The sequence below is a fragment of the Populus trichocarpa genome, chromosome 3, assembly GCF_000002775.5.
Source record: "Populus trichocarpa isolate Nisqually-1 chromosome 3, P.trichocarpa_v4.1, whole genome shotgun sequence".
In the NCBI taxonomy this organism is placed as follows: domain Eukaryota; kingdom Viridiplantae; phylum Streptophyta; class Magnoliopsida; order Malpighiales; family Salicaceae; genus Populus; species Populus trichocarpa.
In genome coordinates, this window is record NC_037287.2 from 17256353 (window position 1) to 17269257 (window position 12905).

General features: G+C 35.6%; 2 protein-coding genes across 5 annotated transcripts; one reads left to right on the forward strand and one right to left on the reverse strand.

Annotated features, from left to right (window-relative positions):
* Positions 1–722: 722 nt before the first annotated feature.
* Positions 723–3541, forward strand: LOC7481179 (trihelix transcription factor ASR3). Of its 4 annotated transcripts, none has more exons than XM_024597249.2 (3): positions 723–1686; positions 2013–2069; positions 2922–3541. In XM_024597249.2, exons 1-3 carry the CDS (start codon positions 990–992, stop codon positions 3209–3211), a joined length of 1044 nt encoding a protein of 347 aa, XP_024453017.1. In that variant the 5' UTR covers positions 723–989; the 3' UTR covers positions 3212–3541. The 4 variants fall into 4 exon arrangements, with proteins under 4 accessions (XP_024453017.1, XP_024453016.1, XP_024453018.1 ...); XM_024597248.2 differs by having other exon boundaries at positions 2013–2054; positions 2889–3541; XM_006385816.3 differs by having other exon boundaries at positions 725–1686; positions 2013–2054.
* Positions 3542–4126: 585 nt separating this feature from the next.
* On the reverse strand, positions 4127–7095 carry LOC7481180 (uncharacterized). Its single transcript, XM_002304606.4, has 2 exons — positions 6440–7095; positions 4127–5494 (listed from the first exon to the last, which is right to left on the reverse strand). The coding sequence occupies exons 1-2, from the start codon at positions 6830–6832 to the stop codon at positions 4577–4579; spliced, it is 1311 nt and encodes a 436-aa protein (XP_002304642.3). The 5' UTR covers positions 6833–7095; the 3' UTR covers positions 4127–4576.
* Positions 7096–12905: the final 5810 nt, after the last annotated feature.

The following is a 12905-nucleotide window of genomic DNA, read 5'->3' on the forward strand; positions in this document are numbered from 1 at the left end:
GCCAGGAAGACGATAAGAAGAAAAGAAAGGCAGGAAAAGGAGGTAATGCACCAAATGAAACTCTCTCCTTCCAAATCTAACCAGCAAAAAGTGGCTTTAAATTATGGGGCATGCTCATAAGTAAAGATTAGGGGAAAAGATTGAGTGAGATTAGAGGGGTAGAGATTGACAGATCTGTTCTAGTGGTAGGGTAGGATGCCCTTATCAGCATTTTAGTCCACACCATGGTTGAATAGGAAACTAAAAAAAGTAGAGTCTTTCGCACTTGTAGAGAAAAATTTCAGGGAATAATTATATTTTATTTTAAAAGTAGGGATTGTTTTTTTCTCTCTCAAGATCTCTCTCCAATTAAATTAAGATATTTATTAATTGATCGTAAAACAAAAATGTTAATTAATTAAAGAGCATTTGCGAAACCGTGGGCAAGAGAATCAACGCATTTTTGATGAAAAAAAGATACGTAGCAAGTGAGAGGTGGCCCAATAAAACGTGTTAGAATTAATCATATTTTACTCGAAGATAATGACCTGTTAATGGGCCCTTGAAAAGTACTTAATAGGAAGGGCACCCCTTGTCCAAATCAACTATACCCTAAGCTTATCAAACTACCCTTAATTAATTGAGAAATTACAGATATAACCCTTGATCAGTCACACAATTGACTACCCTTAATTAGGGGTTGAAAGGCACTACTCGGTCAATACCTCTGTAGTAAATAATAAAAAATTAAGAGAGAGAGAGAGAGAGAGAGAGAAGAGGGAGGGAGAAAAGTACCACACCAATCCCGTAACGCAAAAAACCTCTCTCTCAGTTTCTCTCCTCTCAATTCTGTTATTACGGGGAGGATGAGCGATTGATGACCCCTCCTCCTCTAAACGCCGTAACGGCTCTTCCTTAGAACGCCGTTACTTCCCCACCCTCCGTTAAGTCACGTGCCTTTCGAGAAATTATAAGAAAAAAAAATACATCTTTCATTATTTTCTTTAATTATGGCTCTAGAGCAGCAATTAAACTTAACCCCAACTCAAAACTCCGTTGACGGCGAAAGAACTAACGGCGTTGACACCAGCATCCGTGACGGCGGAGATGACGGGAACAAAGCACCGAGACTCCCTCGTTGGACCCGGCAAGAAATCCTAGTACTCATACAGGGCAAGAGAGTGGCAGAAAACAGAGTCCGAAGAGGTCGGGCGTCGGGTATGGGCATCGGGCCGGGTCAAGTGGAACCAAAATGGGCTTCAGTATCTACTTACTGTAAAAAACATGGGGTGAACCGGGGACCGGTTCAGTGTCGCAAAAGATGGAGCAATTTAGCTGGTGATTATAAGAAGATAAAGGAATGGGAGGCTTCAATAAGAGATGAAACGGAGTCGTTTTGGTTCATGAGGAATGATTTGAGAAGGGAAAAGAAGTTACCTGGGTTTTTTGATAGGGAGGTCTATGATATACTCGATGGTGGTGGTGGTACGGTCCAGGGATTGGCACTAGCTTTGGCGCCATCTTCGGCGGCGGTAGAGGCGGAGACAATAGCGGAGGGGGTGGTTTTTGATAGTGGACGGAGTGCAGCGGCGGAGGATGGGTTGTTTTCGGATTTTGAGCAAGAGGAAGGAGGAAGGAGTCCGGAGGCGGTAGTTAAGGAGTTGCAGCCGATAAAGGCGGCGGTTGCTATTCCGACGCCGATTTCAGGTAATTTTTTTGGTGTTGGAGGGTTTTTTTTTTTTGGAAATTCGAGGTTTCTGGGTTTATATAATAATTGTGGTTTTGGTTCTGTAAATTTTGTTTGGTTACTAAAGATTTGAGATTTTTAGTGGTAGATGATGATGCTATGAAGTTGGCGGTAGGATTTTAAGACGGGCCATTTTGTGTGGACTTTTTTTTATAAAAAAAAAAAAAACCTTTTCTTTTCTATTTTTTTATTATCCATAACAAAGATTTCAGATTGTCAGTTTTTAACCGGGGGAAATGATATAGTTGCTGATTTAGCTCTTTGTTTGGCTTCTTGTCGTGTACAGAGAAACAGTACCAACCAGCTCCACAAGCAAGTCAAGCTCAAGGTAATGAATGCTCTGGTCTGATGGTTGTTTATTTTTCATATTGGCATATGTTAGATTTTTGTGCTTCTTTCTCAATCCATATTCTTTTATGGAATCACTGATCTTACTGCAAGTTTATTCATGATTGAGTGTGAGGTGGAGGTGGAGTCGTAGCTCCAGCCTTCCACCGGACTATGTGGTTAGGACGAGCGCTAATTAAATCTTAGATGTACTTCAGCAAGGACTTCTTCTTTTTTCGAGTCACTATGTTTTATGTGAATGAATACGTAGCAGACTCTTTGTGACGAATACCTGAACAGGGATGGTTGTTTCAAATGAAAAAATAATGACCATGTGGAATAAGAGTCATGGCTGGATTGTGACCCCGTGATCTTTAGTGTCTTCTCGGACTTCGAGTTGACTTTTAGATCAGTTTGTCACAATCTGCCTTTAATTCATGTCATTTGTGTTGCCTACTAATTTTCAGTTGTGCTGTCACAACTAATTGCATTATATATCGTGAAGTTTTATTACCGGGAAAGTTTCTGTGGAATTCTTGTTTCAATATAGAAAGTGGTTCTTTTACAACCGTAGTCTGTCAAAAAAAATCGACTTCCTTGTTTAGAGTTTGTGTACCTGCACCAGTGTGTAGGTTAGAGCGCTGTATATTTTTCCATTCCCCGGAACTGAGCTGCTTCGATGATCAAAATAGTCAATTGAGCAGCACTGATGTATATTTGTATGAAACTTTCAGGGTTTTTTTCTCTTGCTGGTTTTGAGAAAAAGTTGGTGATTAACCATTTTGCATCTTGGCTTGGTCTTTGAAACTTCACCGTAGACCTGTTTTACATGCAGAGAAATGTGCTCATCTTTTTTTGCACGTTGCAGGTTCACTAAATGATAAGAGACCTTCTACAAATCCTGAGATGGGTTCTGCTTCACATGAGGATCGGAAACGAAAACGGTTTGCAATAGATGGGGGTGAGGAAACCATCAGCTCACATAGCCATTTGATTCATGTCTTGGAAAGGAATGGCAAGATGCTGACCGCTCAGCTTGAAGCTCAGAACACCAATTTTCAGTTGGACCGGGAGCAGAGGAAGGACCATGCAGATGGCTTGGTTGCTGTTCTTAATAAGCTTGCGGATGCCCTTGGGAAAATAGCTGATAAGTTGTAGCTAAAGCCAGATAGGTGATGTGTACATAACAAAGTTCCTAGTTCCATAGATTTAGCTGGGGGGTGAAGTATTGGTGAATTGATTTTGATGATTTATCTTAGGACCTCATTTCACACCTTGTTTTTTTTTTTTTTTACTATTTTTCCTTACAGTTCCCCACCTTTTTGGGCTCCAGTGCCATTATAGGCCATAGGGTCCTTGGGTAGATAATAAACTCAGAGATAAGCATATACACCACCACATTTCTGCTTCTTTATTGTTATGACTTGGATGTTTGGGGATTTGTACAGGTTACTCGTTATTTTAAGCTACAGAAGGCCATTCCTTACATGCATTGCGATCTCTATTGTCATTTAAATGGACAAGTTCCTCGTACAGGCCTTTCAATGCCTCCACTCTATGTAAATTGTCGAAGTAATATTTGTTTCGAATTTTTGGCCCTCTACCGATGCTTGTAAATCAATTGTGATACGGTATTTTCTGATATCTACAAGGTCCAGATGGCCACTGTCGATGGAATATATTGCTAATTTTCGAAAAAGCATTTTGCTATTTTTCACAAGTCGAGTGAGATTCCTGTTATTCCTAGGTGCCAATGAATAGAAAACGCAAGCCATGGTTTTCGATCCAGAAGAGCTACCAGAAAATTTAAACTGACAAGGAGCATACATTCTCACACTAGTGCAAAAAATGGCACCACCCAAGCTTGAACGACATCTGCAACTTGGTGATGCAGCAACATTAACAAATGTACTCGTCGAAGCTGAATTTCCATCATGACATGCATAAACCAAATAATGAAATGTGAGTTTGCTTCTGCACATTATGAGTTGTGATATCATATATGTTGTAAACCAAATCTTCATTATCATACAAACCTGCATAATAGGGAAAGCAGCCAGGCTTGGAATCGTGTGAAACAAAACTAAGGAGAATTGCATGAAGTCACTATGGAAAACAAAATGAGATTTCTATGCAGAAATCTAACATGTCGGATTGCAGAGATTTTACAGATCATCAAGAAATAAAAACAACGGATAAAAACAAGCTTGGCAGACGACACCTGCAATCTGCTGATGCAGGAGCTTCATTCCAACAGAACAACATAAATCAAGCGAAGAGATCCGCTCCTGTACAATAATAATTTGGGAGTTCATTCAAGGGGAAACGCAAATACTTAACTATCCCCTTCTTTTACAGTATGAACCAAATTTTCATGATAACCTGCATAGTAGTAGAAAAAAAGCCAGCCCAAAACTTGCTGGAAACAGGGTTCTATGGAGGCATAAGGTCGGTAATAAGAAAGTGCAATGAGATTTCTTTCGTGAAATCTAGTAAGTAGGACTGCAGAAACCTCAAAATATATCAAGGATCAAAGTCATCCGAGCTTGACTTTGTTCGATACCTGCGAGCAGGTTTATGGGAACTATTATTTCTGTCTACGATATTTCTTTCTGGTTCATTTTCCGCCACAGCACCAGCTTCAGACTCTTGGGATTCCCCAGCTGCAATGCTAATAGGGAAGTTTGGGGCATACGCATGGTGATCGTTATGATGTCCCTTATCCTGCTTAACCATGCTGTCACTAGTTACAGCTTTTATTTCATCTGCCTTTTTCTTTGGGATAAAGGTCACCGATTTTGGAAGATCAGATGAAGCTTCCTCCAGCTCTGATTCTGTGGATTTAGAATGTTTGACCAGCTTACTAAAGTCCATATAAGCTCGAGTATTGGATTTTTCATCAACTTCAGTGGATGGATCAAAACTGTAACGGGTATACTTTGAAGGATTCCTTAAATAATCTGGAACTCCAGGAGCATTCTGAACAGTGAAGGATCGATCTTCTGAAACCAAATCATTTGCTGAAGAGGTGTTGATGGAAATGTCTTGAATTTCTACCGATGCTTCTTCTTTATGTACAGTTCCACAACCAGGTTCAAACCTGACACGTTTGCATGACTTGAAATCTGAATTATACTGTTTCCTTTTCAATATAGACTTCAGTTGCCCACCACCACATTCGTTGGATGCCTTTGCCTGGCATTCTATAGCTTTATCACAATCATTGTGAGAATTTAGTGTTTGAGCTTCAACTTGATCTTCTTGCAGCCTAATTTCTGCTGCCAGGTGATTGGCACGTGAATCCCTATTAGCATGTAATGACTTGGAAATCACATTGTAATAGTTTAAATAAGACCCTTGATCAGTAACATCCTTCATATACATGCGCTCTCCAGCATTTTCTCTTCCCTCAGCCACTTTATCATACTCATCTTCCTCCTCCTGCATCAGTTGAAACCAGTAATATGTCAGCCTCCGTTAAAGGTCACAGCTAAGCAAGAAAGAAACCAAGTAGATCTAAGGAAAGACGGTGAAGTATAGGAATAAAATTAGTTCTAGTCTCTCTTCTTTTCACAATCCAACAATTCATAATCATCTAAATATAATAGATTCAGGAGTTTCAGACTTCCCAGTCTAGGAATTTGATACATAACCTAAGACTCCTACTAGGGGAAAGGCTTTCCATCCTTCTGGTTATCCTAGAGAGCTTTCTAGGGATTGTTTCATATGAAGATACTCTGACTTCTTCATTCACCTACACGGTATGTTTCACCTCGAAGCAGAATTGACAGTTTTATTAAAGCATCAGAAGTTCTTTTGTATTTCTTAGAATTGGAAGGGATAAAAAAGAAGGAAATATTGAACAGACTAGAAAGTGTGTTCAGTGGGATTCCATTAATAGGGATCATGGTTTTCAAAATCAAAATAAAAAATCAGCCTCTTAGCCTAATCCGAGCTCTCTTCACATGTGACAGAGTAATAACATAGTGTCCCTCGATCATCATTCGCCGCCCATGCCAAAGAAGAAGAAACAATAAACGCACACGCACACACGAAATAATGCTATGCAAAATAAGAATCTGACCAAAATTTTCAACCTAAAATTTATGCTCTACTAAAATGAATACATGAGCAATGCAATCTACTCGATCTAGTATCATGCCAAGCCTACAAATCCAAAGATATACTGTTTCCAGTTATTGAAATTTTAATAGCCAGAATTTTTGCATTGTCACATTTGTCTTCTCAAAACTTTCTAGGATGCCTAAACTAATTTGTTAATGGGAAGAAAATAAAGCAAGCAAATTCCGTAGCTCTGATGTCTAAGAAGAGCAAATCAAGAAAATTGATAACAAAAACACGACAGACTGAAGGGAAAATCTCTACCTCATTATCAAGAGTAGGGTCCAAACCAATCGAGGATCGAATCTCCCAATCCTCCAAACCATCTTCCGACCGGTTCAACTCTCCATCGTCTTCGTCATCATCAAGCTCATCCATGTCATCATCAAGCTCAAAGTTCTTCTTTTTCCTCCCCTTTTTTAACTTGTCAAAAGACGCGGCGCAGGGTATTTCGTCTCTATCGAAGGATGCAGAGAGAGAAGAAGCGTCTCTCTTCCACTCTTTCCTCTCGATCGCATCGTCGGTGAGAGACCATAAACCTGATTGGAGAGACGAAGAAGGTTGTGGTTTAGACGAAGAAGGTTCTGGTTTAGACGAAGAAGAGGGCGTGAGAGAGCCGAAGATTTTATCAACTCGGTCTCTGAAACTGTTCTCCATTCTTTCTCCTCCCTGCAATCAACGACGGTGGCGGTAAATATTAAACTCCGACGAGTGAGGTTTTCGCGTTATTTTTATTTTCGGATCGGTGGCGGTGGTTTAAACAAGGCAGGGAGGGGGTGATGGTGTAGACCTAGCACCGTCTTGTGGTAACTGTAGGAGTTCTGAATCGGTGCGTGTGCATGTTCAAATTCGGTTCAGAATCTTACCCGTTACCCGATAAAAGATCTAGGTTATTGGAGTGAACACAGTGGGTCAATTAACAGAACAATTAAAACGAAGATGACTTTTACGAAATGACAGCGTTTTAATTTTTTGTAATTCTTATTTTTTATATATATGACTTTTCCTTTTTTTTCTTCAATCGTGGTCAAAAGTTATAAAATTATAGATTTTTAAAATAACTGTAAGATCATTTGTGAGTGATATTAGTTTTTAAATATTAATAAATACTTTGAAACCATGCTTTTGAATGAAAAGCCATAGAAGATTGAAAAAAAAAGAGAGAGTCAAAAGCAACAAGTGATTCTGAAACAAACATCATGAGCTGTTTATTTTTTGTGTTTTATAAGTGGTTTTGAAATTTTTATTTTATTTTATCTTTATTTATTATTGAAATGATATTGTGAGTTTTTTAAAAATATTACCTTTTCTCTAGCACCTTTAAAGAGAAGCCACGTAATCATTTCTCTTTATTCCTCTTTCGCTCTGTGAAAGTGATTTGTTTTGGATTTTTAAGAATTTAAGATTAGTGATCACTTTTGTCTAACTATTAAAACTGTTTATTTTTATATTTTTAAAATATTTTTAAATAAAATTTAGAAATTTTTAGTCAAGGAAATCTTATCTCTAGCACTCTCCACAAGAAGCCTTTGCATTACATTACAAATTACAATTCCAGTTTTTATTTTCTTACTCTTTACTTGTTTCCTGGAGATGGTCAAATTAATACTAGCCATATTCTGCTCTCTCTCTTCTCTTCTTTCTATTTTTGCCGACAACCCCAAAACAATTTTCCTTATTTCCCTCACCTCTCTTCATCATGCAAAGAAAATCCAGCCAGCAACCCTAAAAAAACTCCAGCGACGTGACTTCTCTCTCTTACCAATGATGTTAATCACCGACCACGAACCCAGTTGTCCCCTTCGTCTCAGGCATTCGCCATCTCTCTTTCCCACACGAGCGCCGGTGCGGGAGGTTTTTTTTGGCTTAGGTTTTGGATTGTAGTTTTTTAGGTAACAAACCTGGTTTTTTTAATGATTTCAGAACGCATTTAAGTCTTATTATTAGCTATGAATTTAGATGTAAATATTAATGGTTTATGTACCCTTGAATTTGTTCATGCCACAGTAGGGGAAAGAGATAAAATGGGCTAAGTTTTTCTTTTTTAGTTTTTAGACCGATTCAGTTCATGCTTCGGGTTCCGGATTTTAACTGGGTTAATTTTTAAAAAATAAAATCAAAACAATATTATTTTGATAAAAAAAACCAAAAATTAACAGATTACAACCGGAATTTTAACCGGGTTATCGGGTCATATCAGATTTTTTCTTTTCCTGTTTTTTTTCAACCCAACCTGGTTGTTATCCTGATCAACTAGTTGTACTAATTGTATTTTAAAATTATAATAATTATTAGAAGATGATGATGCACGACTCTCTTCTTTTTTTTTCTTTTTTGTCTGCTCTCTGGGTATCTCCCCTCTAAGGATTTTTTATTTGCTCTTCTTGTCTTTATCTCTTTTGTTTTGTTTATATATATATATAGTGATATGTATTTATAAAACAGGATTTTTAAAGTTTCAAATAACATAAACTTATTTTTCTTAATTAAAATTTTAAATAAAAAGGTTAAATATATCATGATATCTTATTTGAACCGATATCAAGGGAAAACAAAAACACAGTAAAGTCTCCTCTAATTTTTTCATAAATTAACACATCACACCCTTTTTTCAATTTGTTGGGTTGGGTCGGGTTTTACAATTATGTGTGGTGGTTTGCATTTTGGGTCATGTACTTTGATTTTCTGGGTTTCTACGAGATCGTGGCCTAATATATTGGGCGTGAGTTTTGACTTTCTCTGTCCAGATTTTAAGAATTCTGTGAATTTAGGCTGGAGTGTAAAGGGATTGGATGTGTTCTATGTTTTCCAAAATATTACCGATCATGTTTGTTACATTGTTATTTGAAGATATTATAATTATATTTATTTTAAATTATAAATTGTTATCATTTAATAACTAATCATTCCAAAATTTTGATAGTTACTGTAATATAGTTTAATTACAACTCAAAAGGTGCAGTATTATCTTTAAAAAAATAAATACTATTTACTTTGTAATTAACAAGTAAATAATTATGAACTGTTAAGTGGATTTATTTAATGTGACGTTAAAATGCTATATAATCTCTTTATGATTTTCTTAATTGCTATGTTTTTTATTACTTTAGAAAAGAAAAAAAAAAGTATTTTTTAAATTATAAATAAAATTTATTATGAACGCACTTATCACACAATAAACATTATTTTTCTGTGTCATAAACTTGATAGCACTAATTATAATGACTTTAAGTAACTACGTTAAGTCCCAAAAATAATATTTTAATTCCTCTTCAATAAAAATGTCTAATATACAGGATGTTGTATTATATGATAATTATAATGGTTACCATTTCCTTTTTTTTGTTATTCCGTGTTTGGTCCCTTTTTCCGAGCCCAAAAACAAAAACAAAAACAGTAAGGTTTGCTTTTGGTTTTTGTTTTGCCGCTTAATTCCTCTGGGGTTTGAAGAAGAAAAAAAGCGTCTTTTTCTAATAATACAGAGAGAGAAAGAAAATCATCTAGGTGGTGGTCCAGTGATAAGAGTTTGGGACCAAGAGGTTTGCTTTTTCTGTGGTCTCAGGTTCGAGCCCTATGGTTGCTCATATGATGGCCACTGGAGGCTTACATGGTCGCTAACTTCAGGACCCGTGGGATTAGTTGAAGTGCGCGCAAGCTGGCCCGGACACCCACGTTAAACTAAAAAAAAAAAAAGAGAAAGAAAGAGAAAATTAAAGAATATGTAGATGCATTGATAAAACTAGCTGGATGGCTCTCGGGCGCTAGGTCAATTATTTTTACAGTGTAAGGAGCGTGACATCAATGTTTTCAAGTAAGTAAGGAAAATATAAGATAAGAAAAATCTAAGATTAAGATAATAAAAAAAAACTGCCCATGCTGTTAGAAGAAAAACAAACTAAAAAATAATATAAAACAAGTATTTCATATTCAATCAATTAATTTAATCTAATTTAAAAACAAAAATCTTTATAAAAAAAAACTAAATTCAACAGAGATCAGGAAAAAAAAATCTAAGGTAATCCGTGTTTTTTTCCAAAACAAACGGAAAATCTCATAAAAAGCAGAAAAAAATGCAAGAAAATGTTTGAGGATGGAATTGAAAAAAAAAACAAAAAAAACAACTAAATCCGAGTGAACTTTTTAGAATTTGTTTAATCTCTCAAACTCGTGACTCGTCAAATTTCATATCCGGATCCAACTAAGAAATTCAATATCTGATGAATTTAATGTTAAATAATAAAATAAATTAATTTAATTAAAAAATCCCTTTTAAAAAAGCAAGATTTAACAAAGACGAGAAAAAAACCCGAGGTAATACTAGACAAATTTAATGTTGAAAAGTTGAAATAAATTAATTTAATCTAGTTAAAAAATTTCTTTTTAAAAGCTAGATCTAGCAAAGACTAGAAAAAAAAACGAGGAAACCTGTGTTTTTCTCAAAACGACTGAAAAGTCTCGTAGAAAGCGAAAAAAATAATGGATGATGAAATAAAAAGGAAAAAAAAAGATTTAAAAAGAAAAAAAAACTAAGCAAACTCGGTTTAATATATCAAACTCATAACCCATTAGCTCTAGACCTGAACTCAATTAATAAGCTCAACACCAGATAAATTTAATGTCAAATGATAAAATCGCAAAAAAAAAATCAAACTAGAAAAAATCCAAGGTAAAAATATAGCAATAAAAAATAAGGATAAAATTCGATAAGAAAAAAAACTAAAGGAGGATGAAATTGAAAAAAAAATAATCAATTTTGAAAACTATTTTAAGTAAAATAAATTGTAATAAAAAATAGAAACTAAATTTAACACATGAAAAAACTTAAGAGATATGAAATTGAAAATAAACTATAAATTATTTGAAATAAAATAAATATTAATAAAAAAAATATAAACTATATCCGAAGAAAAAATTAATTTAAGGGTTCCATTGAATATTTTTTAGGGTCACCATGGTTTTCTAGAATGAGAGAAAAAAACAAAAAGAAATGATCGTTGATGGCGAAGTGGGGGTGATAAAGTCACACACATTGTCTAGGCAGGTAAGGACCATTGAGAGGATTCTATTGCTACCTTAGAAGCACTGTTTGGCCAAGCAAAGCCTCTGCACATGCCGCCATAACTTTCCTAAAATTCCCACGCGCTTTCTTATAAATTATTTAAATAATATTATATATTTGTTAAAAGATGCATCAACTTTTTTATCAGATCTATTATTACTGAAAAAAGAAGAGAAAATACACAAATACCCTAGCATATCATTATTTGTTTTTTTGGCTTATAGAAGTAATTTCAGTAATTTGTCGTGCAATTAAACCTGAAAAGTCAAAAAGGCCTCTAAATAAGAGATACATGCCAATTTTTTTTAAGGGTAAAGAAGTTATTATACTATGTAAAAAAAAGGTGTGTAGACTAATTTTCTCTCAATTAATTCAGGAAAATACCCTTGAAAGTAACCCTTGTCTGTAAAGGCCAATTTGCTCTCAATTAATTTAGGAAAATACCCCTAAAAACAACTCTTGTAAATTTTGCCGAGAAGTAAAAAAGACACATCGATATAATCCACAATATTTCTAATTCTATATACACAGTAAATAGCTTATCCATTTTAGGTTTTTTTTTTTAATAAAGATAGAATTAAAACTCAAGTTTTAGTTTGAGTTGCAAACCCATCGGCAAGTAAAAAAATAAATAAAAAATGATGGTGCCAACAACTAGTTATTCTCAACCTGGTCACTTCGCCCAGTGCACCAGTGGTCAATTATTATCTCGAAAACCAGATGAATCTTCGACAATCCGTGCACCACAGCTATTGATGTTATTGGATACCGTTTAAAATATCAGTCCTGGTAACTGGAAGGCAGTAAAGTGGACAGCACTCTGGTGGCAAAAGTCATAGGCTTTTTCTAGCAGATCATGTCCCCAGCCAAGAAGAATTCGTACACCACCACCATGGCTATTCCACATGGTGGCTTTCCTTTCGAGGAGGATAGAATCAAGCCGAGCACAGGAACGATTTGCAATTTTTTTAGCGCCCAGAGTTGGACCCAGAGAAAATTACGTCACCACCAGGCCCAGCGGAAATGGATGTAGCCATGTAGGGTACAGCATGTTGATCAGGGACAGTTTTCCTTCGTCGTCTAATTCTATTTAATTAGACAATTAAAGGATGTAATTGAAATAATATTCTTTTTTAAAATAAAGATAGCTGCATCTCTATTTATATGAAAAATGAATCACTGTAAAAACAACATTTATTCGAGGGGGTTTAATATTTTCCGTCTAGGCCTGGATAATGATCTTAGACAGAGTGGTAATATTGCTTCACATTGAATACTTTAATGATTCGATTTAAAAGGATAGTTTTTTTTCTTCTTCTTTCCGACCAAATCAAGACGCCGGCTATAAACTGTTGCAAAGCCTTGTCCTTCGTCCGAAAATGACAAATACGGTGCACGAGATGCAGATAGCATCTAGAGCCAACCAAATTTTCTTCAAGACGTTAAGGCTTAGCCTGACAAATTTGACTGAGTGAACATATAAAAAGAGAAGAAAAGAAAGGCAACTGGTCAAAAAGAAAACAACATAGGCCATAGTTGTCGTCGTCACAGAGTTTCTCTATGCTCGCTTTCGGTTTTTTCAGGAAGTGGAGAGCTTTTCTTCGAATTTTAGCTTATAAAAATTAGCTTTGAGGATTTTTTTATCATTAAAAAATTATAAAAATTAGCTTG

What these genes read in the sequence shown, in the direction of transcription:
- LOC7481179 (XM_024597248.2), top strand. Translation starts at nt 990, where the DNA reads ATGGCTCTAGAGCAGCAATTAAACTTAACCCCAACTCAAAACTCCGTT. An exon ending in TATTCCGACGCCGATTTCAG is followed by an intron (nt 1,687 to 2,012) that starts GTAATTTTTTTG and finishes TGTCGTGTACAG; the next exon opens with AGAAACAGTACCAACCAGCT. An exon ending in ACAAGCAAGTCAAGCTCAAG is followed by an intron (nt 2,055 to 2,888) that starts GTAATGAATGCT and finishes TTTTACATGCAG; the next exon opens with AGAAATGTGCTCATCTTTTT.
- LOC7481180 (XM_002304606.4), bottom strand. Translation starts at nt 6,832, where the DNA reads ATGGAGAACAGTTTCAGAGACCGAGTTGATAAAATCTTCGGCTCTCTC. An exon ending in ACCCTACTCTTGATAATGAG is followed by an intron (nt 5,495 to 6,439) that starts GTAGAGATTTTC and finishes CAACTGATGCAG; the next exon opens with GAGGAGGAAGATGAGTATGA.